General features: G+C 47.5%; 1 protein-coding gene across 1 annotated transcript in view; it reads left to right on the forward strand.

Annotated features, from left to right (window-relative positions):
• The window catches only part of CRYBG3 (crystallin beta-gamma domain containing 3), a 1,541,789-nt gene that overhangs the window by 840,818 nt on the left and 675,330 nt on the right, over positions 1-25,641 (forward strand). The window contains exon 11 of the mRNA XM_078657810.1: positions 4,706-4,839. Within this exon, the coding sequence (XP_078513936.1) occupies positions 4,706-4,839 (134 nt within the window). The remainder of the gene's footprint in view (positions 1-4,705; positions 4,840-25,641) is intronic.

Below are 25,641 nucleotides of genomic sequence, written 5' to 3' on the forward strand. Positions count from 1 at the left end.
AACAGGCATTTGATAAGCTTGGGTGGGATTTTATGTTTACAGCCCTTGCATAGTTCAACATCCACCCCACCTACATACACTGGGTTCCACTATCATACACTGCCCTCACTACACAGACCCAGACTGGGTTGCTCATTTCCTCACCATACCTGTTCTCCTGTGGCACCAAACAGGGTTGCCCTCTCTCACCACGAATATTTGTACTGGTGCTGGAGCCCATGGTGCAACATATCAGACGATCCGCACTGGGGTGGGGATCCCACAGGGGACTATTGCACATGCCACATCGATATATGCAGATGATATGATATTATACATCTGCAATCTGCAAACAAACCTGTGACCTGTATCCAGGGTGCTTCAGTGGATTGGTAACCTGTCTGGTCTCCAACTGAATTACGGCAAATCCCATGCTTTTTCATTCACCAATACTACAGTTGAGTCTACTTTTGGCCCTGATAACACACAAATAGCCCACCATACATTTCAATACTTGGGCGTACAGATATATCGGAACCTTAAGGACTTATTGGTTTACAACCTAATGAGAACTATTAACTCATTGAAATCTCAAATTGTATCCTGGGTCACTCTGCCCCTATCGGTCTCTAGCCAAAATAGTCATGTTGCCCTGCTTGTTGTATCATTTTATCAACCTACCTGTGATTATTCCTGTTCCAGTCGTCCATCTACACAATTCCTTATTAATTGATCTGATGTGGTGCCCCAGGAGATGCAGAATCAGCCTGCCTTAGATGCAGTCTGTCTAGTAGTGGTGGAATGGGTCCCCCGGACTTCAAGGCCTTTTAGCGGGACAACTGCAGTGGCTATCCTTTTGGCTGGCAGGCCACCTGACTGAAATTAACTATACAGTGCACACGCTTAAAAGTAGGTAAACTACACTGATTGTTTTTCTCACAAGCAGCCTCTCCACAGCCTCTTCTACTTTGCATAGCTCTTTCATACTAGAACGCTGCTCTACGTTACACTGACTCACTCTCACATTATGCCCCACATCTTGGGCCATGGTCAATGCTTAGTCAAATGGCTATGCCGGGGTTACACTCTCATCTCGCTGCCCCCCTAACCACCCTGCGCACTAAGTGGGAGGAAGACCTCTCCTGTATCCTCCATTACAAAGAATGGAACTACACTACCGAGAACCCCAGTGGGATTTCTAGCAACCCCTGCTTCAAATGTATACAATTTGAGTTTACATAGAGCTTATTTCACACCACTGAAAATCCACTCCCATGTGTCCCACTGTCTCCTCCAGTTGTCCTAGTTGCCAAGCACAAGACATGTGGACTTATTAAACATGCTCTGGGCCTGTCCCTCACTGTCTCTTTATTGGCAGCTGTTAGACCTGGCGTGGGTCTCCCTTCCATTTTTGCTGTTGCCTCATGTGTTTTTGCTGGTGTTAGATGCTTTGAGCACTGTGCCGCTGCTGTCCAGTGACACAGTGCAAGTGCTCCCTACTGTAAATTTATGTATTAATTGGTGATTCCATGATTGACTATTTGGTTTACTTGTCAGACCCTAGTACAGTGCACTGAGTGTGCCCAGGGCATGTAAATCCAAATGCTACTGGTGGGCTTGCAGCACTGGTTGTGTCACCCACAGAAGCGGCCTGGTAAAATGTGTCTAAAGTTGCACAGCCTTTCATGCAGTCTGGTACTGTCATGCTGACTGGGCAAGTGCACCCACTTGCCAGTCCCTGAACCTTCCATTTTCTTCATATCAGACACCCCTATGGTAGGCCCACGGGCAGGGTGCATTGTAAGTATAAGGTAGGACAAGCCCTGATGTGTGTGGCATGTCCTAATAGTGAATTACAGCCAATTTCGTTTTTCACTATTGCAAGGCTACCTGTTCTCCATAAGCCAGAATGGGCTGTTAGATTATTAAATGTTTATAATCCTAACAGACTCAGAGAATATGGTCGAAATTCGAATTTAGTATGCCTGGACTCGGAATAATAAAATACATCTTTTACTGAAGTTTATTTTAATATTCTGTGTTTGCAAATACCACTTTTAGAAAGTAGGTATTTGCTTGCCTAACCATTTAAGCCTGCCTCTGCTAGGTTGTGTATTCCTTTGTCTGGTTTTTTGAGTGACAGAGCTGGGGGATTCCAAGAGACAGGATGTGTCAGCCCGTGGTGAATAGAGAGAGGCGCATCTAGATGGGAGGGAGGAGTTGCACCTGAACCTTGAATAGGGCTATGCCTGCCTTCCACAGTGCTGGCTCCACCTCCTGGGGTACGGCTGATGTATGTGCCCTGCACACTGAAAGAAGAGAAGGAAGACTATCAACAAAGTGCTACAGGGCTGTACTTGCCTTCCACAATGCTGGCTCCAACCCCTGTGGGGCGTCTGATGTTTCTGCCCTGCACTGTGAAAGGAAAGAATAAGCCTGTTAAACAGAGTGCTTCAGTACTGGTTTGGACTGGGCACAGGCCCCTCTCCCCTCAGAGAACAAAGGATTTTGGGGTATAAATATTGGGACCCTGATCCCAAGAAATTGGATCACTTTTGGAGAGGAACCTGAAGAAACTGTGGAGAGACTATTCCCAAGCTGAAGTGCTGCTTGGGGGATTGGCCTGCAGTGGTTGCCTGACTGCCAAAGGAAGGAGAAAGAACTTTGTGTACTTTATTTTGAACTTGTGAATGATCTCCATGGGCTTGGAAGAGAGCTTGCCCCCTGACCGAAGTATCAGGACCAGTAGACTTCACCAGCCTTTGTGGATTGCTGCTGGAAACGCTGTGTCAGTTGCTATAGAGGCAAGGAGCTGTGACCAACTCTCACGACCGACCCGGTGTCCTGTAGGCACCGCATTGACCAACGTCCGCCTCGAATAACGCAAGGTCTGAGCTCACCGACTCCGTCCTGACGCCGTCACCGAGCCTGCACTGCGACTGGTGGACACCACGACGTACAACGCCTCGCTACACCGACTCGTACTGGTCTGACCGACGCGGTCAATATTGCTGATTTCGAGTCCTGTGAACGCACCAGAGTTGGGCACCGCCTCGCACGCTTCGCGCCGCACTGCCTGACTCGTACTGTTGTCCGGACTGATCGACGCCATCTCCCGAACTCCGGCTCTGTCGCTGCACCGCAAGCTGGAAGCACCGCAACGAAGCACCGTCTTGCCCTGCAACACACGCCTTGGATCCACCGACAATGTCAACGGGCCGCTGCCTGCACCGCATCGAGGGACAAAGCATCCTGCTTCTTTTCTGCACCGCAACGAACACCGGAACCGGCTCGCATGTCCGTTCCGGCCTCATCAAGTAAAAGGTACTATCGACATTTGAGTGGGCCCGGACCGACACGGTCCGCTGAATTTGTTAGGCGCTGTGTTCTTTCAGCAACGCTGTAGCCGGACAGGGCTACCGACTCACACAGAACCTTGATTTAAGCCTTTTTAACCAGAACTCTTGAAGTCTTATAGTATTGTCGATTATTTTTTGTAGTTTATTGGTCTTGTTGTAATTCTATATAAAATATACTTATTTTTATAACAATACAACTTGTGTGGTGTCCATTTGTAGTGTTGTCATTTGATTACTGTATGTGTTCACAAATGCTTTACACACTGCCTCTGACATAAGCCTGTCTGCTTGTGCCAAGCTACCAAGGGGGTGAGCAGGGGTTATTCTAGGAGTGTACACCCCTTACTCTGACTAGAGGAGAGGGTCCCTATTTGTCACAAGTACCTACCTGTGCCAACTAGAGACCCCCAATTCTAACAGCAGGCAATTGGGAATGCCTTACGAACCTGACTGTGTCTGATCACTGTCAACTGGGAATATACCCTGGACCTAAAGGCTCCAAGGTAATGGCAGGTTTCACCAACCTAGCACATATATTGGCAAAGCGCCTATTGACAAGGCGATGGAACTACTCCCTCTGCTCTTTTAATGGGGGAGGAAGTGGTGCAATGGGGCATGGTGGAGAATTATGCCTTGCATAGAGAAGAATGCCGTAGCCTGCATAAGAGTCCCATTGTTATGGTTTGGGATGAGCGCTTTGAGTCCTTTAAGTCCCAGGAAGAAAGCACTGGATAGACTCCTTTGTCTTCCATTACAAGCACCACTCAATATGCCCTCTATGCAGAGCGCACATGAACAGCCCTTTCCCTGCTGTCCAGAGCATGTGGACCGTTAGCATTAATGAATGGCCCACTGATGTTCTCTGCCTTCATCCATTACTCACTGTTGATGAGCTGTCTCACAATACACCGTCATGACATCCACTCATTTTGCGATGTCTAACTATGTGTTCCACCCCCACACGAATGTCTCCACTCAGTTCTGCGAACACCCGCATGGAACAGTAAGACAAGGACAGTTTGGTTGGGGAAGGGTTCATGTTGCATCTGCTTTGTTGTGTGCCAGCCAGGTGTTATGACAGCCCTATTCTCTGCCATAGTCAGCCTTACTTTCATCTGTCCTCAATGACATTATGTCAACTATGTTAGTAAATGACTTGTACCATTCCCCATACAAGACAACAATGTCTTTACAGTGTATGACTTTCTATCTGGACAATGCACATATGTCCTTTATTCTTTTTTGGTATCTCCACAAAATGTAGTTTGTGCTAAAAAAAAAAAAAAATGTTTGACTGAGCTGGCTTATTACTTTGTTGTACTCACATTGGCAGCGTTCATTTCAAAGAGAGCCTTTGTTTTTTTCAGATAATAGTATATGAAAAATCCCACTTTAGTGGGTGGTGCAAGATGCTAACTGAACATGTAAATTCTGTCACCACATGGTTCAGCAAAGAGTGCAATTTCAAAGGAATAGGATCGATACGTGTCTGCGGAGGGGTGTAAGTACTGTTTGGAGTTTTAATTTTCAAATTTATTTTACTACATTTGTATTTTGATTTTGAAAGTGTTAAATGTTATGGTTATGAGCCTTGAAACACACTTAAAAAACACAAAGAAAAAGGCTGATTTTTTTATTAAAGCAACTTCTTTGTCCCCAATTACGAGTTGCATTATATTTTACATTTACAGTTACAGTAAATCTGCCCAGTACCCTGCAATTACGGATTAAACCCCTTGGAATGGAGAGTTACTATAAGGGACAGTTGGGTTTAACACACACATTTACCACCTGTTCTGGGCAGGTAGAAACTGCATGCTGGACACCCTGTGTAGGGTGGTGGGAATTAGGAAAGGGGTAGAAGGAAGGGACGGGGATACATTTTTCTAGCAAGGGATAGTAAGGAACGAAACTTGCCTGCTACACATGCAATATTTTTTTTTTTCTTCCGGCCCGATTTACCAATCAAAAAAAAGTCTGTTACTGCCACACCCTGAAAAACCTGAACATATAAAAATTAGGAGTGGGTGCAAATCCCATGGAGATGAACCTCTTTTTTAATCTCAGCCACTCTTCTTATCCATAATGTTTCTGTAAATAAATCAGTGGTGGCTGGTGATTTTTTTTAAGTGGTGGGGTATAATTCTTGCTCTGAATCAGTCAGTGAGAAAATGAGCTAGCCCAACAACTTGTATGAGGGTTCTCCCTCCCGAGAAAGAAACAGTTTGACACAAATGTGCTAAAAACCATAAGTATTCAATAAATAATGGGATACTTTCATGGTGTACAATGTCCATGAAGCTTGACACACCTCAGGAGTTGACTCAATTTTTCATAATGTCCAGTGTGCCCCTCTGTGTCAATATTTACCTCGAGCTAGAGGGCGTGGCCAACCAGCAACCGAGATGGCCGCGTTCGAGTAGAGCTCTGCATCTCACCAGCCTAAACCCCTTACAATCCATACATATATCCATTTAAAGTCCCAGGGACGGTCCCTGTGCTCTCTGGGACTCCAGGTTGACTCGAGCGTGAGGCGGTGTGCCTGTGATCCTCCGGGGTGGAGAAATGGCGAGGGAGTGGCGCCGGACGGCAGAGGTCTGCCGAGCCTGGGACTCGTGTAATCTAGTACTGCCGCGGCCCCTCGAGGTGGAGATGGGACTCGATCTAATGGGAGACTGCGGAGGCGTCCTCCGTGTGACCTCCCCTGCCAACAATTGGAGGACCTGCTGGGGGCCCGGGAGGCTTCAGGAGCATGCTCAGCTAAGGCACGAAGCCTGACTGTGACACAGGAGGGACGACACAACTGCTACTGAATGGCCCAGGTATTCTGGAAACCGGACCTCGGACGCCTTTACATGCTACAATTCCCATGGGGCAGACGATCGGAGCAGCGAGATCCAGGGTGCTGCAACCTTTCTTCCCCCCTCCTAGTCTGCCCCCTCAGGTCTGCTGGAGAACGATGTAAAGTGCTCCTGCCAATACAGGTGGGAGCTTCTATTACTGTCGTCCTGAGTTTGGGCTGCTTAGTGATAAGGGGCAGCCATCGCCGAGGGAGTTGGAGAGTTTCTGTCGGCTATGAGATTAATAAATACAACATCTCATAGTCGGTGAAGCGCTGGAGGGATCTGAGACCTTCCCTACTTAGGGTACCTTGCTTGCCTACAGACCTCCAGTCATTTTGTTTGGATTCCAGTATAAGCCTGTGGTGGATAGTAAGGCCGCCGGAAACACGAGGGGATCCTACGACGAAAGTCTCTCCCATGTGACAAAGTTTGGTTTGACTTGCCCCTCATGGATCAGTAGTATTATGGGGAGATTGAATCCTGCTAGCAGACTAATTTAATGCAGGCACCATCTCTGTTGAAAACCATGACATTTCCCCTCTTTCTTTCATCTTGCCGGTCCCTTTGATCCTTACATCACGGGACAGATCTTAGACCGGGCTTGATAAAGTGCACCATGCTGGATCCCCGAGACCTGTAGAGGCCACGCTGAGAGATCTAAGGGATGTTTGGTGTATGAAAGTGTTAAACTGAGGTGCGTGCACAATCTGGCGGCACTAAACATAGGAGTCTGACGGGGTACTGTTGGCCATTTACTGCACCACGTTCACACAAAGGACTGATGTCCCCCCCCCCCCGCACACATGGTATAATCGAAGGTGCGGTGCCACAACAACATTGCGGCTGCTTGAGAGTGGCTGTACCAGTGAACTCTATCTAGATTGCCTCTTCCCTGCTCGATGAGCACCAGAGTAGCATTTGCAACAATCGTAATTTACTGCAGCCTGGTGAGGGAGGATCCAGCGAGGGGAGGAGAGGAGCAACTGCGACATGGCGACGGCTTCCAAGCTAACACACCAGACCAAGCTGGACAAGTTCACACTTTCTAAAGCAGAGACCATGGAGGAAAAAAATGAAACTCAGGGAGCAAAGAAACAGACGGATGAGGGTGCCTCACTCTCTCCCAATATTTCTCTGTGGAACGGGCCCACAGAGTGCCAGGTGGGTCCCCCAAAACCCAGCAGACCTTCATGTCCTATTCTAGCTAGAATATTTAACTACAGGGACAGAGACATAATTCTGGAAACTGCGTGCTCCTCCCCCCCCCCATGAGATTTGAGAACTCTACAATGACGTTTTTTGGGACTTTACAATCAAGGTACAGAAAATGAGGAGATCATTCTTGGAAGTAAAAAGGCGCTTCGTGAAAAGAGCATTTAGTATGCAGTGCTTTTTCCTGCAAAAATGCGAGTAGCGACTTATGGGAAAGTTTGGTTCTTTTCGTCTCCAGAGGACACGTGGGACTGGTTTGAAGGATGGCAAACCCATGGTCCCCAAATGAATGACTCACAACGACGAGTGCAGGGGCAGGACAGTCATCGAGATGCCCTCGAACTCAGAGTAGGCCCTCTGTAAGATACGAACCAACTTAAGTGAGTCGACTGTGAAGTGGGTTCCTCGACGGCTGCTGCTCCCCGAAGGTGTAGCTGTAAGCTGTACCGAGACCACCTGGGATTAATCGGAGAAGGTGTACTTTGCCAAGTAAACTGATTGTGGGAGAGGGGAGTATACTGTGGATTGCTGGACTGGTGGGTTCTTTGCTGTTACTGTGCTATTATTTGTCTTCGTCAACCACGGGAGACATGCCGAATATTGCCGGCATCGATACAGGCATAGCTACATGGGCGTTCAAGCCTTGAGCTGGGGTACTATAAGATATTTGGCTTGGGTTGACAGGGCCACATTCCCCTATAGAAGGTTTGACAGGGTAGGGCCAGGCGCTCTGCACAGTTGGGGGGTGGGCAGGTTGGAGTCCATGTTGCAGGGAGGCAAGGCGGGGTGAGGGTTCGGGTACTTCCCAAGAGTTTAGTTGTGGTGTTGTTCAATGTTTAATAAGGTGTGCAATAATGCTAACTGACAGTGCAAGAGGTGTACCTAACCTAACAGTAGACCGATCAACATTAGACCATACAAAATATTTGACCACATTGTTGATCTTTACACGCACAATGAGGGACATGGCGACCTCGCATATGCATTCTGTTTGGGTCCGGAGCCTTCTAGTATATTTCCCAAATGGCCAGAAACCAGGAACAGCTTTCATGACTAGGCCGACATAAACTGCTTTCGTGGAATGTCAATGGGCTAGGAGATAGTATAAAGAAGGGAATTGTCCTGCAGTTCTTACAGGAAACACACATACAAGGCTCCTCATACTGCGCTTTGAATAGATGAGGGTATAGGCTGGTAGCACACGCGGGATACACCAAAGGCTCAAGAGGGGGATTCTTCTACGTACTTCCTTCCCCTTTCAAGTCCAATCTGTGACACTTGACCAGATGGGCAGATTTGTGACTGACCGGCACATGGGAGGGCAAAGTACTTAATATTACTTCACTGTGCATCCCACCCTGACTCCACTCCCCTACCCTGACTGAACTTGGAACACATCTGCTAAACATGCCTGAGGGGGAGTCGCTACTTGGGGGGGGGGGCGCACGGGGGGGGCGCGGGGGGACTGTAAAGCGGCCTTGAATGGGGATGTTGATAGGTGACCATCAAAACCGTAGGAGCCGCTCGAAGAGCGCTGGGAGACTTTTTAACAGCAATGGGTCTGTTGGATGTTTGGAGAGCATACAGTCCGCCCTCCCTCCAATATACCTTTCATCTGGGTGCGCATGGGAGTTTGTCATGTATGGATTATATATTTGGTAGAGCAGAACAGCTCTCCCTGTTCAGAGAGGTGGGCCACCTCCCTGGAGGCATCTCAGATCATTCTCAGGTTGTAGTTACATAAGGAGGTAATCCCTTGGTCAAAAGACGTGAAATGACACATACGGAAAGGGCTTATTGAAACAACAGAAAATTATTTTAAAGAAAACGTGGGCTCAGTGGATTCAGCCTCCATGCTGTGGGAGGCGTATAAAACAGGGGGCGGGAGTATCAATGGTGGCTGGATATAAAAAGAAAAGCAAAACAGCTGCTTACCCTAGAAGAAGAAATATCCCAATTGGAAGAAGAACAAGTGAATTCAGTATCCCTCGAACTCAGACACAAATGACTCTTAAAACTGAAGGAATATAGAGATCTCACCGGAGAGGAGGCTAAGGCTCACTACCGGGCCACACAGTGTTGAGTTTATGAGATAGGGAACAAAGTGAGCAAGCTCCTAGCATGGATAGACCGGCGTGAGATGGCCTCTAGATGGGTGTTAGAGAGTGTGACGGAGGTTGGGACCGACTTAAGAACAGAAATAGTATAACGGAGGCCTTTGCAGAACACTTCAAAGTAATATACGAGCCTTCGCGTACATCTTCCGAGGACGAGGCAAGAGAACTGTTATCTACCCTTAGACTCCCTGTGTTGGATGATGTGGATGTGGAGGAGCTTGAGCTCGACTTGACGAAAGAAGTTGTTACCAAGGCAATTGGTGCCTTGCAATTAGGAAAGGCGAAGGAACCGAGTGGTCTTCCGGTTGAGCTATTTAGAACACATGCATCTACCTTAGCCCCATACTTGATAGATATGTATGAAGAAAGTGTTGTTAGGGGTATCCTCCCTGAAACACAAAGATTGGCCATTGCAGTAGTGATCCACTAATGGGGCAAACTTCCGGAGCAGTGTGGATCATATTGGCGGATCTCGTTATTGAATCCAGAGATGAAAGTATTAGCAAAAGTCTTGGCCATGCGATTGTCGCCCCTGCTCCATAAATTGATTCATCCTGATTAGTCCGGCTTTATGCCAGGCAGGAATATGGTGCTCAATCTGCAAAGGCTTAATGGGGCTTGGGAAGGGCTAGAACCAGTGCTTAATTTGTAAAAAAAAAAAAGAAGTACAGGTGCTGAAAATTTTGCCAAGGAGGCCACCGCACGTCTTCATCCAGTGAGCCCCACTTTCAACACTCTCACTGCCTCAGTCTCTATCTTCTAACCTTGATCTGTTGTCTGTCCCTTAAGTCTTTCCTCTGAGAGTCTATCCTCTCACCTCTCTAACTGTTTTCTATCACCTTTGTCACACCCTGTATTTCTGATTTGCCCTCTATTCATTTTAGCCCTGCCATTTTTTCTCTTCACTTTTATCCATGCTCTGCTGTCTCTCCCCTCGATCTTGGCCCTTTACTATCACTCTCTAGCAGTGATTAGCTGTGTCTCCATTTTATTATTTGTCTTCTTTGTTTCCTCTGTCCTGTCCTCCGAATCCTTTCATTCTATCTTCTCTCTTCTTAATGCTCTCTTCTTCACATCATGGCTGCTTTCTCTGTATCTGATTTGCTCTCCTCCTTTTCTTGTACCTTGCTCCGTTTTATCTCTCCCCTCTCTTGTTGTTTATTCTCCTCTTTACTCTTGCTGTCTCTCATCTCTAACACTGCTGCTGCCTGTGACCCCTGTCGTCGGCCTGTACATGTCCCTGCTATTTTGAACTTTGCATTTTCCTGTTGTCATTCCTAAAAAAGCGGAAGATGTTTTACTTTCTTACCTACACTGAGTGCAAAAACAAAATGTACACCAAATGAAAATGCGCTTTTGTATATATTAATCTGTGTTATGATTGGGTTTATTGCGGAACAGGCGGCGGCTTGAGCACAGCAGGTCATGTCACTGCTAGTGCTGCCTGTAATTAGTAGGTCCAAGGATGGCAACGGCATCGTCATCCACTGCTCAGCTTGCTGTGATTCTGCCTGCTACAGCACAGGCATTGTCCCCAGTAGTAATGCTGCCAATGCCGGTAAGTATGGCTGTGGTGTCTACTGGACTCACTCACGCTGAGCAATTACCATGCACAGATTCTGCTGGTGATGCCATGGTGCACAAAAGTTGTGTTGGGCCACAGCCGCATCAAGCACATTGAGGATAGCAGCAATGCAGGGCTGCCAGATATGCTACTCTAGCTACGCAACAAGTGGAAAGTCCACACTTACTTTCATTTATTCTTCCTCAAGAGCCCTCACTCCCAAGTTCCAAATGCGCTCTTGCAGCTTCCTTGCCTTAACTCCGTCATGAGCCAGCCCCCAGCTACAATTAATCAATGGGAGGTTTAGGCTCAGGCAATGGCAGGGTGCATCAGACTAGGGTAATAGAATGCAAGCCATAGTTTGTCGATGATGTCTTGGATTTGTGATCAGCGTGATGACATCATTACTAACGTGGTGATACACAATCATGCCTGCCTGGACAGGCGTATGCCGGCCTGCCTATGAACATTGACCAGCCAGTCACCATGCAATGTATGTTATACTTTTTATTTTGAATTGAACAATTAATATTGAGACCACCACCTGCTGGTTCAGAAATGGTAGCCCTGAAAGCACCTGCTCAAATTAAGCACTGGCTAGACCTATACAAGAAGATGCAGTAATAAAGTCCCTAGATGCCAAAATGGCTTTTGATTTGAAAGAATGGCCCTACATATTTGTGGCGTTAAAATGGTTTGGATTTGGCCCGAAATGTCTGTCATGGGTGCGGCTCCTGTACACGGAGCCCCTGGCAAGAGTGACGGGGAACGGGGACCAATCGGCAACCTTCACCTTAAATAGGGGGACACGGCAGGGATGCCCACTCTCCCCACTGATATTTGCCTTGTTCCTCGAACCGTTGGCAATCTAGATCAGGGGAAGACCCCCTTATCAGAGGATTAAACTGGACAATGTACTGGGCGGAAAGAATCTCCCTTCATGCCGATGATATTTTACTGAATTTGGCCAGACCTTATTTTTCCATTCACGGAATACTTCACATATTTACCCTGTTTCAGAAATATTCCGGTTATACAATAAATTGGGATACATTTCTTATATTCATTCTTTCCGGGAAGGTTCTTAGGCTGGCCCCACACTGCGGAGCTAGAATTGTCATGGAGGGCTTTTGCTACTCGGGGATCTATGTTACGACAGACCCAGTGGCCTTTTATGATAGTTCCTCCGCTGCTTCGCCTACAGACCGATGTACAACACTGGAAATCTCTGCCACTTACATTATTGGGCAGGGCAGCTTCATATAAAATGATGGCTCCGCCTCGACTCATTTGCTTCCTACAAAATACACCCTTCCCCGTCCCACAAAAAATATTTTTAAGCTGTGGAGTCGGAGGTCAGGACCCTTCTTTGGAACAACGGAATTCCCCATATCTCATTGACTGAGCTCACGAAGAGCTGGTACGATGGTGGAATTGCTCTTCCGGCACTAAAGAGTTCATACTGTACTGGACATCCCAGTTAGCTGTCACCAACCACTGGTTCACTAGCCAATAACTGAACCTGCTTACAGAACGGATAGGTACAATATGATAGCTGGGTTATCAACGGGCACTGTATGGAGGACGGAAAAATGCTCCAATATATACTCCAACCACTGTTACAATTTGGCATGCAGTGATCCCTGTCTTGTGTTGGAAAAACAAGATTACCCTGGCCACCCCTCTTTTCGAGTCTGATCGATTGGGGCTCCGGGCACACAGTCCGAGATTTCATAAATGGGACCTCATTGGGCTTTCAACGGTAGGTGATTTATGGGCGAGAGGCACAGTGGTCCCCTTTAGTGACCTTCAACGCGTCTATGATCTAAATCCGAGGAAAACTTACCGATACCTCCAGGTTTGCAATGCGTTGTATAAAGCTGTGACACCTCGATAATTATTTGAAAGAAAAAGTTATTTCCCTGACCTATAGGAAGATTTTAAATAATACCCAGATGCTTTGGTGAAGATCTGATCTAAGTGGGTGGAAGATGTGGGAGACTTAGATGATGAGTGGTGGCGGGAAGCACTGGCCTCCCCTCGGGAAATCAGCAATTTGATCTAGATTTCAATCTAGTGTTGCGATGGCCATGATGGGTATTTTAAGCTCCACATGGTGTCCCAGAAGTTGTGGTCAAGTGGTCATATATCTACATCAGTGATGGGAATGCCCAATTATACAGTTACATTAAAAGAAAATATCGTCAAAAATGTGGGAAGTTCTGCTCAATATGTATAACGACAGTCTGTAGAAAGGGGAACTGCCAAGAGATCAGCGCCTAGCGACGATAGTCGCAATACATGAACCAGGCAAACCACTGGAAGAATGCATGTCGTATAGGCCGATCTCATTTATAAACGCAGAAGCAAAAATACGTGCCAAAGTGCTGGCCATGAGACTCCAACCATATTTCACAAACTTAATCCACCCGGATCAGTCTGGCTTTATGCCGAACCGTAACACCGCGCTCAACCTACCACGGTTACATAGTGTCATGGCACGTAGAGATACAATCGAAGAGGACGCTGTCATTTTGTCCCTGGATACCCGTATGGCACTCAGCTTGGTCGAGTGGCCTTTTCTCTTTGCGGTTCTCCACCACATGGGGTTTGGTCCAAAATGTTACGCGTGGGTGCAGCTATTATACACAAAACCCCTAGCGCAGGTGGTGGTGAATGGCCGCATCTCGGCAGACTTCCCTCTGGGCAGAGGGACGAGGCCGGGTTGCCCTCTGTCTCCGCTCCTCTTTGCGTTGGTGCTGGAGCCTCTGGCGGCATGGATACAACAGGAACACCTAAAACTCACCATTGTGTTCCAGAGCCATGAGGGGAACGGCGGCGCAGCAGAAAGCGCAGCAGAACGCCGGGAGGCAGCGCGAGGCAGCGCGACCAGCGGACCACACTCCCCAGCAGCCCCTGGGGCGGGAGCACGCCGGTGACGACCGAGGAGCGCCCGGAGGCGCCTGTAAAAGGCTGACACCCCGGGAGCCCAGCGGGGGAACACCTAAAACTCACCATTGTGTTCCAGAGCCGTGAGGGGAACGGCGGCGCAGCAGAAAGCGCAGCAGAACGCCGCGAGGCAGCGCGACCAGCGGACCACACTCCCCAGCAGCCCCTGGGGCGGGAGCACGCCGGTGACGACCGAGGAGCGCCCGGAGGCGCCTGTAAAAGGCTGACCCCCCGGGAGCCCAGCGGGGGAACACCTAAAACTCACCATTGTGTTCCAGAGCCGTGAGGGGAACGGCGGCGCAGCAGAAAGCGCAGCAGAACGCCGGGAGGCAGCGCGACCAGCGGGCCACACTCCCCAGCAGCCCCTGGGGCGGGAGTACGCCGGTGACGACTGAGGAGCGCCCGGAGGCGCCTGTAAAAGGCTGACACCCCGGGAGCCCAGCGGGGGAACACCTAAAACTCACCATTGTGTTCCAGAGCCGTGAGGGGAACGGCGGCGCAGCAGAAAGCGCAGCAGAACGCCGGGAGGCAGCGCGAGGCAGCGCGACCAGCGGACCACACTCCCCAGCAGCCCCTGGGGCGGGAGCACGCCGGTGACGACCGAGGAGCGCCCGGAGGCGCCTGTAAAAGGCTGAACCCCCGGGAGCCCAGCGGGGGAACACCTAAAACTCACCATTGTGTTCCAGAGCCGTGAGGGGAACGGCGGCGCAGCAGAAAGCGCAGCAGAACGCCGGGAGGCAGCGCGAGGCAGCGCGACCAGCGGACCACACTCCCCAGCAGCCCCTGGGGCGGGAGCACGCCGGTGACGACCGAGGAGCGCCCGGAGGCGCCTGTAAAAGGCTGACACCCCGGGAGCCCAGCGGGGGAACACCTAAAACTCACCATTGTGTTCCAGAGCCGTGAGGGGAACGGCGGCGCAGCAGAAAGCGCAGCAGAACGCCGGGAGGCAGCGCGAGGCAGCGCGACCAGCGGACCACACTCCCCAGCAGCCCCTGGGGCGGGAGCACGCCGGTGACGACCGAGGAGCGCCCGGAGGCGCCTGTAAAAGGCTGACACCCCGGGAGCCCAGCGGGGGAACACCTAAAACTCACCATTGTGTTCCAGAGCCGTGAGGGGAACGGCGGCGCAGCAGAAAGCGCAGCAGAACGCCGGGAGGCAGCGCGAGGCAGCGCGACCAGCGGACCACACTCCCCAGCAGCCCCTGGGGCGGGAGCACGCCGGTGACGACCGAGGAGCGCCCGGAGGTGCCTGTAAAAGGCTGACACCCCCTCTCGCCCCGCGAGTCGCGCGCGGGAGAAGCCCGGGACAAGGGCGGGGCCGTCTGTGGCCGTCAGTGGACTGCAGTGGACGGGCGGGCCACCCCTCTAACATTCTACTCAAAGGTGAGCATCTAACTTGGACTATAAAATGGGTGATAGTAATAATATTGACGTATTAGCCCAGGGTGTAGACACCTCTGTCTCCCTCATCACATCCTTTGAGACATTGATTGAAACTGCTTTTAACGAAATTGTGGAGACTGAAAGGAGGTTCTCGATGGGTTCCCTTACTATCAACAACAAATCGAGTATAACAAGTGGTACAAGTTGTATAAATGGAGACATATACATAACCCCTGAAGTAATTGTGGTAAAACCATCACATCCTTCTGTTAATGTGCCAACTATTTTGGATGATGAAAATACCGTTACTTACATAGCACCTGACCCCGCCTCTTCAATACCAGCGGTAGTAATCTCTAAGCCGGTACTGATATCAACATCCCCAGTATCCCTGCTGACAGAAAGTGTCTCTACTATTATAACAGCTTTCCAGGACGATGTCATTACCCTGGATAGTACTGATTCTAGTAGTAATAAACTGGGAGGGGAAAAACATAAAAGAGCCATAACTAAGCAAAGTGCTAATAAAAGGAAACAGCCCGTAATCCACAAGAATCAGCCCACACCTCAAAGTCTGTGGAATAAAAATAAACCTTCGGGGGAACAAATTGTCCTTACGGAAGACAAAGACTCCTCTGGCAGGGACAGTATTTCTACTGCAACCACCACTCACTCTAGTGGGAATTCTAAAACCATATGGACTCAAACAGCATTAATGGGAGATAATTATAATCTCTCTAGACAGAATGGGAACCTTGTAGAAACCATAGTGGATACTATTTTTAACCGTCTAGAAAAACAAATGATCAATCAGTTTAATAACGTTTTTAAAAGACTGGACAGATTAGATAACCTGGTCAAGAATGGAGAAATAAAAAGGAAGGGGTCTGTCATCCTGGACCAAATCAGAGCTGATCGCCTCTTAAAGGAATTGGAAACTGCAAACAATACATTGTCATCAAAGAAACAGGAGATTACCAGCTCTTTGGGTGGGGTTTTGAGCAATCCTGGATCATTACCTCCGTCTATTGCACCACCTATCATTCAACCCCGATCTACTAACAGAGGGCCAACTCTGAACACATCCAATTTACCCACAAAATCGACTCTCATACCTGCTCCTAGAAAAACTACTATTCCATCAATTTCTAACATCCCTGTTTCTAACCGTAATAATGGTCCAAATAAATCCACAACAGTATCAAGACCAACTGCTGCCAATAACAATGTGGGCACTGGCCCACAAGGGACAAGTAAACCTTTTAAACACCAAGGGCCAGCCTTATATTTGCCACCGGAGGCTTGTCCTTTTGTTTTGGTCCTAGCAGGAGTACCGCCGTTGAGGGAGGACCAGGGGGAATCATGGGTGCAATTGCGGAATAAGTGCATAGACTGGCTGAATAAGCACAAAGGCGCTGGATTTGACATTTCAAGAGAGAATATATCGGCCCGCAGGGTATCGTGGGTCGGGCCTTTACTCAAGGACAAGGAAGGTGACTGTATAGTTCTTAATTTTAAAAATCCAGGGACCGTAAGAAACCTCCTTAACAGAAATAGCAACTATTCTACCATTTCTACTGTTGCAACTATGTTACCCTTGAGTTATTTCTATAGACAAATGGCAACACAACCTCGTCCTCCTTTTGTGCAATTTCAACCGTCATTAATGCATTTCCAACCACCACCTATGCATTTCCGGCCACCGCCTATGCAATTTCAACCCCCCCCATTTCCATTTCAAATGTATAATAGATTTGCACCTCTTTCGGATCTGGATATGCAAGACTGACCATCTCTGACTACTTCTGTCGAATTATCTCTAACACCAACACCTGAACTCCAGACTGTTTCACAATCTTTGCCTCGAACTGCTCTGAGTCAAACACCCCCCACTCATAACCAACTGTCTTTGGATTCAGAATTATCTCTTGTTAGCTGGAATATAGCAGGTTTAAAATCCAAATTGAAAATTACAGAATGGCTTAATTGGGTTGATAATAACTGCGATATACTGATGCTACAAGAAACTTGGAGTACAACGTCACCAACAATGGAGGGTTTCTGTTGTTACAATCATAAAGCTTCCCCTTCTCACATGGGACGACCAAGTGGGGGCTTATCTATCTGGTCCAAAATAAAATCCGGGGTGCAAACTAAATTGATCCCTACACCGGGTAATTGTTGTTTTATGGCTATGAAGTACATTAACAGATTGAAATTATGTATTATTAATTTTTATAACAATGACTTTGTTAGCCGTCCTAATGGTAATTTTATGTTATTGTTTAATTTTATAGATGAAATTATGGGAGGGCAAAAGTATGGGTCCTTTGATGGTATCTGCATTGGAGGGGACTTTAACGCCCATATGTATCGTAACAGCCCACTATGCAAAAACGGTGAGGAACTGAAAAACCATATAGCTTCCCGTGAACTAGTAAATGTAATGGAAATTGCAGGTACTAGTGCAAAAAATACAACAACCCCCACTTTCATAGGTCAGGGCTGTGCTTCTACGATAGATTACATATTTACATGCCCAACTCTAAGCGATATAATTTTAAAAGCAGAAGTCATCTGTTCCGCTTACAGTGACCACTATCCGCTTAGAATATATTTACACAATCCACAGACCTCAAAGGTTGCAGCAAAGTCAGAGGCTGGGCCTCAAAATCTGGCTTTATCAACGGATAGATTGAGACTAGTATGGAAGGGAGTTGATAACAAAGAGATTCTATCCAGAGTAATTAAAAAACATCCTGAGACAGTAGAAATTTGCCTGTCATACACAAGTCCTAGTAATGAGGTGGTTGGCGCCTTTGGTGATTTATGTGGGGCCATTAAAACAGAATCTTCCAAACCTGTTAGGCAGAATATATCCCATGGTCCCCGCTGGTTCGATTCCTCTTGTTCTAGGGCCAATAGGGACTTGAGGGCAGCCTTAAATACCAACCCAAGGGATGCTCCACTCGTGAGAGAATTAAGATCAAAATATAAAATTGCCTTACGAACTAGATCCGAGGCCCTAGTGATTAATCACTGGGAATCTCTCACGCGTACTGCCACACTAAAGGACACAACAGGTTTCTGGAGAGAAGTCAAGTCCTTAAGATCTTTTGGTTCTAACATCAATCCAATTAATAGTAATATAACGAGTGAGGCGTGGGTAGAGCATTTCTCCCAAATTTACGCCATATCAGCCACTCCCTTAGATACTGTCTCTCTATCTAATAGCGCTGAACCTCTGACCTTTTTATTATCAGAGGTCGAGGATGCTATTATTGATAGCGCTAGCAATAAAGCCCCTGGCCCGGACGGCCTGTCAATTGATCAGATTAAATCAGAAATTAATTTTTGGGCCCCTCTATTATGCAACTTATTTAATAACCTGAATGATAGCTCAATTCCCGAATCCTGGTCGAACAGTGTCATCGTACCTATATTCAAAAAAGGTGACAGGTCGGATGCCGCCTGTTACCGCCCGATCTCACTGATCGATAACACGTTAAAAGTACTTGGAAGGGTAATTTTTAAACGGATAAGGGATTGGGCGGAGGACAACAATGTTCTTCATTGTAGTCAACTGGGCTTCAGAAGCCAAGTAGGCACCATTGAACAATGTTTAAACTTAAATCTGATTATGGCTAAATATATTATTGTTAAAAAATCCCCTCTTTATTTAGGTTTCATGGATTTGAGTTCTGCGTTTGATTTTGTTAATCGTTCTAGGTTGTGGTCACTTTTGCTTGATTATGGTTTGGATGACTCACTGGTGTATTTTCTTTCTTATTTACATAGGGACTTAAAAGCGAGAGTACAAATTAATAATGATGGTGCTTTATCCAATGACGTCCCTATTAGCAGAGGAGTTAGACAGGGCTGCGTACTCGCCCCACTGCTTTTTATTTTATATATCAATGGGTTGAGTAGCACTTTGAGTAAGATCACTAAGGACGTTCCAATTATAAATGGTTCCCCCATTACTACCCTACTTTATGCGGATGACGCAGTATTAATGGGGCGTACACCGAATGCTTTACGCATTTTAATCTCTGGGTTTGTTGCTTTTATGTCAGATCTTGGCCTAAACACCAATTTTAAAAAATCTTTTATTATGAATTGCGGACTAAAAAAGTATAATATTACATCCATTAAATCTGGTAACAACACCTTAAAATGCACCAGCACTTTTCCTTACCTAGGGTTGTTATTCTCTAACTCAGGCTCATGGCAGCCACACGCTGCCTATGCGAGAAATAAAATTGGCAAGTCAATTAATTCAATTTTATCCCTCCGTCAACCAAAACAGGCTGATGTTGTTACCCCCCTCCTCAACATCTATTGCACCCAATGCCGGCCAACTGGGACTTATGGAGCTGAAGTGTGGGGTTATTGTAACAGCATGGCCCTCCAGTTGGAGGAAAATAGATTCTGCAGGAGGGTACTGGGGGGAGTTCCTTGTGCACCTACATTTATTTGTCACAATGAACTAAGGCTGCCATATATTGTCGATTTTATTAAGTCAAGGCCTGCGCTTTTTTGGATTAAAATATGGCTAAATCCAGCAGCATCCTTAACGCGCAGTATAATATCAGACTGTTTGTTAAGTGATAGATCTCATCACATACCCTGGTTAAATGCAGTCAAAAACAGTCTGCTGAGCGTGGGTCAAGGATCTTTATTTAGCTCCCCTGAATCTATTGTACCCGCTCATAAGAATAGTATTAAACGGGCATTGCTGGACTTATATAATGAGGATCGGATGAGATCAGAATCCTCTAAACCAGTTGTCACTAGATATTTGTGCATTATTGACCCAGGTATTGAAAATTTGAACAATCCTTTAAGATACTTGTCAATCCCTATAGGTAGATGGAATCGGAGCCTTTTATTCAGGTTTCGGGATGGAAGCATAGTTAATTTGCTCAGCTTCCCCATTGGCTATAACAAAAAATTAGAAGAGTTGGATTGTCCTTGTTTTCATGGCGGTAAACAAAGTTTATTGCACTATCTCTTCTTTTGTGGCCACTACAAATTGTACACCTGTCAATATTTAAGGCCGATTCTTCGTAAATATGACATTCGAGATTCCATTCATGCATTAAAATTCTTGCAAATGTTGCACACAGATGAAGTCATATATACTGTAAGTTGCTTCATAAAAGCTTGTGTGAGATCGAGGGCAAGTATGGAATATGGTTAATGGATAATAGTACTATGCCATCTCATGTATTTTGAGCACTTTATTATTCTACTATAAATTGACTACAGATTTAATTGTATACGTGCTTTGAATTAAATAAATCCTGTGGGAGAATACAAATTGAATTTTGAGATTATGTATACTAATAGATTAATGCTCTTCCTCTACTATGCATTTTGTATTTTATATATTATGCACATTGCACTTTACATTACACATGCTGCTTAAATCCCATTGGATAATCTGTTTTTAATTTTTTATATATGTGTTTTTAATCTGTTTTTAAAATGTATTTTCATTCTGTATGTACTTTTATGGATTTACTAAATTCCGAATAAAGATCATTTGAATTGAATTGAACAGGAATTGGTTATCTGTGGGCTGAAATGGGCTGTAGGATGGGAAGAAGGTATTTTGCTCAACGCGGACGACATACTCCTATACCTGGCTTCCCACGTGCACTCTATAAACAGCCTACTGGATATCTGCGCGGCGTATGGGCAGGTCTCCGGCTACACTATAAATTGGGCGAAGTCACTCCTTGATGTACTTGGCGGCCCTCCACCGAGGCTCCCGCGTCACTGCGATATACAAATGGCGGCTGGGGGATTGAAATAGCTAGGTATATACTACACACATAGCCATGAACGCTTCATCGCAGAAAACCTCATACAGCCCCTGGCAAGACTCTGCCGCAACGTTACACTGGCGCTCACTACCACTAACACTGCTTGGGAGAGCAACCCTTTTTAAGATGATTGCGCTACCCAGATTTGTCTCCGCCCTCCAGAATACGCCATTCCCGGTCTCCCCCACATATTTTACAGCTCTAAATGCTGAAGTCACCAATCTGCTCTGGGACGGTAAGACGGCCCACATAGCCATGCACAAACTATTGAAGGTATGGTATGATGGTCAGCCGCGGTGCGTCCATTGGGGCGAGGGGCGTAGCCCCACTAAGCCTGGACGCACCGTGACAACAAGAGCATAATTGCTGCCTGCAATTTAAATTCAATCACAAATAATAAAGCGCCGCAGCGCAGCGCTTCCATTCCGGGACATACCCGATGGAATGAGGAGTGCACAGGGGGTGGGGCTGGCTGTCTGCGCATGAGGTGTTTGGGGCTGTATCTAGCCCGAGCATGCGCGTTAGTGGCTGACAGTGCGAAGTTCACATTAGAGAGGGGGACCGAAGGGGTGGGGGGCGCTGCTTTAGCCGGGCCCCGGGGTTACAAAGGCTCCAGGGCGAGCAGTCAGTGTGCCCCCCTAGCCAATCCTGGCGCTGCATGCAGCGCCAGGATTGGCTGGTCCACCGCAGGCAATCCATTATTGGATGCCGCGCGTGGGTGGTGGTGGCGGCACACTGCCTCAGCACTGCATTGCCAATCACTGTGTGACTTCAGCAGGTGAAGCCATGCAGTGATTGGACGTGCGCCGTTACGTTTTTCAGTAGTTAATTTCTACTGTACTTGTACTAGTTTCTAGTCTGTAGGGGCTGTAGTCGTCGCCACGTGAGTGCAGGCGGCAGCAGAGGTCCGTCCGTTGGCGTCCGAGCACTTCACTTGAGTTGTTTGTCTACGCTGTCACCACCTGGTCCTGGGGTAAGAGGCATTTTCTGAGTTGGCTAATTGGAACATCTGTTAGTGGAGCGCCTAGAAGTCAGTTGGTTTGTGCTGAATGCTCTTGTGATTACTAGACCCCCAGTTTCCTGATCCCACTTAAAGTCCTGGCTGACGGTGAACCGTGATATGCATCGGAGTTTGTTGAAAGGGAGTGATGGATGATCTGACCCTCTGTTCCAATCATATTCACCCTCGAAAAAAAGCAACGTGCCTTCACAGACATCAATACGGTCACCCTCTTCGCAAACCTCTCACCCTTCCAAAATGGAGGATCCTGCATTCACTTTAATGAGATCGTCCTCTAAAATCCTGGACAGCGGGTGTGTAGACTTTTCCAGATGCACATGCAGGCTTACACCCAGACTTGTTCACATGCACCAGCATGCATACATGCATGTATGTGCTTGGATGGTCACAGCCACGAAGACGCATACAATAGCATCATTCGGAGTCCACGTGGGGGAAGAGAAGAAACAGGAGTGGGTACACGCATGTGCACCCTGTGTGGCACCTTTTATACTTAAAACCTTGCATGGTCACATCCCAGTAAGGGTTTAAAGAAATCCAGTCCATGGGGCACAATAGACAGAGGGGCATAAACATTTGCAGTCTGTGGGGGGCAAATAGAGACTGGGAGCATGTGGGATCACAGAACAATTGGAACCTATGGGGCAGAAACATAGACATCTAGAGGGAGAAGAGAAACAGTGCCACCTGTAAAAGAAACAAGCAATGGCAGCCTATGGGGGGGCAGAGAAACACTGGAGCCTAGGGGGCAGAGTCATTTGGAGCCTGTGGGGGCAGAGAAACACTGGAGCCTGAGGGGTAGAACCATGTGCAGCCTGTGTGGGCAGAGAAACACTGGAGCATGAGGGGCAGAATCATTAGTAGCCTGTGGGGCAGAGAAACACCAGAGTCTGAGGGGCAGAATCATTTGCACCCAGGGGAGGCAGAGAAACACTGGAGCCTTAAGGCAGAATCATTTGCAGCCTGCAGGGTAGAGCAATACCAGAGCCTGAGGGGCAGAATAATTTGCAGCCTTCCGGGCAGAGAAACACTGGAGCCTGAGGGACAGAATCATTTGCAGCCTGCAGGGCAGAGAAACACTGGAGCCTGAGGGGCAGAATCATTTGTCGCCTGTGGGGCAGAGAAACACTGGAGCCGAAGGGGCAGAATCATTTGCAGCCTGTGGGAGGCATAAAACGATGGAGCCTGATGGCAGAATCATTTGCAGCCTGCAGGGCAGAGAAATACCGGAGCCTGAGGGGCAGAATCATTTGCAGCCTGCAGGGCAGAGAAATACCGGAGTCTGAGGGGCAGAATCATTTGAAGCCAGCTGGACAGAGAAACACTGGAGCCTGAGGGGCAGAATCATTTGCCGCCTGTGGGGCAGATAAACACTGGAGCCGGAAGGGCAGAATCCTTTGAAGCCTGTGGGGTAGAGAAACACTGGAGCCTGAGGGACAGGGTCATTTGCAGCCCGTGAGGGGCAGAGAAATACCATGAGCAGCCACAGGGCACACCAACAGGCAGTTGGTATTTTTGTAACAGGTTGTTTTCTTCCTACAATCTTTTGTACTTGGTGTGGATGGATAATGCAGCTGTAATGGCAAGGTGTGACTAAATAACTTCACAGAAGAATTGGGGTTGGTTATTTCGTTAATCTTGTTGCAATAACCAAAGGCTGCCAGAGACACTGCGAACATTACTGAAACTTGGTTATTTTTCATATGAGTGAGTGTTACGGACCAACGATGTCCTACCTATGTGTATTATGGTTTATGGATGATGCATACATTTTGGAAATCCATGCGAGTGATTTATCTGTGCGTAGTTTGCTTAATTGCTTTACTTTAACCTGGGTCGGAGATTTAGAGCGAAATTAAGTGATTTGCCCAGAATCACACAGGAAGTTGACTGAGTGAGCCGGCGCCGAGGCTCGAGACACGACGTGGCCGGGTTGATGCTTAAGTTGTCAGTGAAAGAAATGGTGTGCACTGCAGCACACGACTGGCGAGAATGACGCTGCTCTAGTGTAGTGCAAAAGAGTTGTACAATTGTACCCCAGTGCTACATAAAGAGGTGGGCGGCTGTGCTACACTCGGGGTGTCCAGTGGCGCTAGAACTGTGTACCACTACTACCTCAACTTGCGAGTCCCCCACTTTTCATTGCAGGCCTACAGTTCTGAATATTGAGGCGGGTGCCAGACATCTTATTACTATATAAAAGTGGGTAGTATTTACTTGATATATTTGAACTTCGTTTAGTACAGCAAAGAGCGTGACTTTCCCCCCCACTTCTTCCATTCTGTCACTAGGGGATCCAATAAAACTTATCATTCCACCTAGTAGGTAGTTTTATTCTTTTCCAGCCTATTATTACCCTCTGCACACCCTACACCCACACAGACCGTATGAGTGGCATAGCTAATTATTCCCTCTAAGTTCCCCGATACATTGACAGGTAGTAGCTTAATCTACTCCTTAGGAGGGATGCCAGTAGCGGCCCGATAATGAAGCATGCCACCCATTGGGTGGCGATGGCTACCGTCCTTAAACAAGAAGGATCTCCCGTTTTGGTTAACCCTACTGGTGTGATATCCCTCATATGTTTTTGGCAGCCAGTTCTTTCTGTGAAAAGTTGACGTACCCGTTGCCAGATTTTGTGCCAAACCAATTATGCTTTCCGTTCCAAAAAAGGTTAAGGGTTGGTGCAATCTGCCAGCGCCTCGGTGAAGGGATCCATGTAGTGTTGACATAGAAAAAGGGTGTTTGTAAGGTGGCATTTGGGTTGGTGTATTTTGATGAATAAGAAAACGAAACATTTCGGCTACATTTCTGGTCAATGTATTTTTCTTCTATTGCAATGTTTTAAAACCCCACTCTATATTCACACCAAGGGGCAGTGGTTTGATTCACACTCGCACCAGCCTGTAAGCTGGGACCAACCTTTATCCCAAACTGCAGCCAGGAGTCAAGCTCACCTCACACTGCAGAGTCCAGACATACATCACACCAACGCAAACTAGAGGGCTCACCCTCACGCTGCACAGGTGCAAATGTCACACTCAAGGAAACTGCAGGGGTCTCAGTCACACACTCAGCCAAAATGTAAGTGGCATCAACATTCACCCAACACTGCACGAAGGACTCAAGTTTACCGCACACTGGAGTCCAAATCTTATTACGCTTGTGCATTAAACTAAAGAGGTCTCATCCTCACACTCACCTCAAGCCGCAGCTGGGACCAACCCTCACCCCAAACTGCTGCCAGGACTCAAGCTCACCTCGTACTGCAGAGTCTAAACATTAATTACACTCACTAGTATGACAGCTCAGCGTGATAGTTGCTGTTCCGGTGTGCTTGCATTCCTGCCCCCTGTTCCGGTGTGCTTGCATTCCGTCCCCCTG

This window comes from Lissotriton helveticus, chromosome 8 (genome assembly GCF_964261635.1).
Source record: "Lissotriton helveticus chromosome 8, aLisHel1.1, whole genome shotgun sequence".
Taxonomy (NCBI): domain Eukaryota; kingdom Metazoa; phylum Chordata; class Amphibia; order Caudata; family Salamandridae; genus Lissotriton; species Lissotriton helveticus.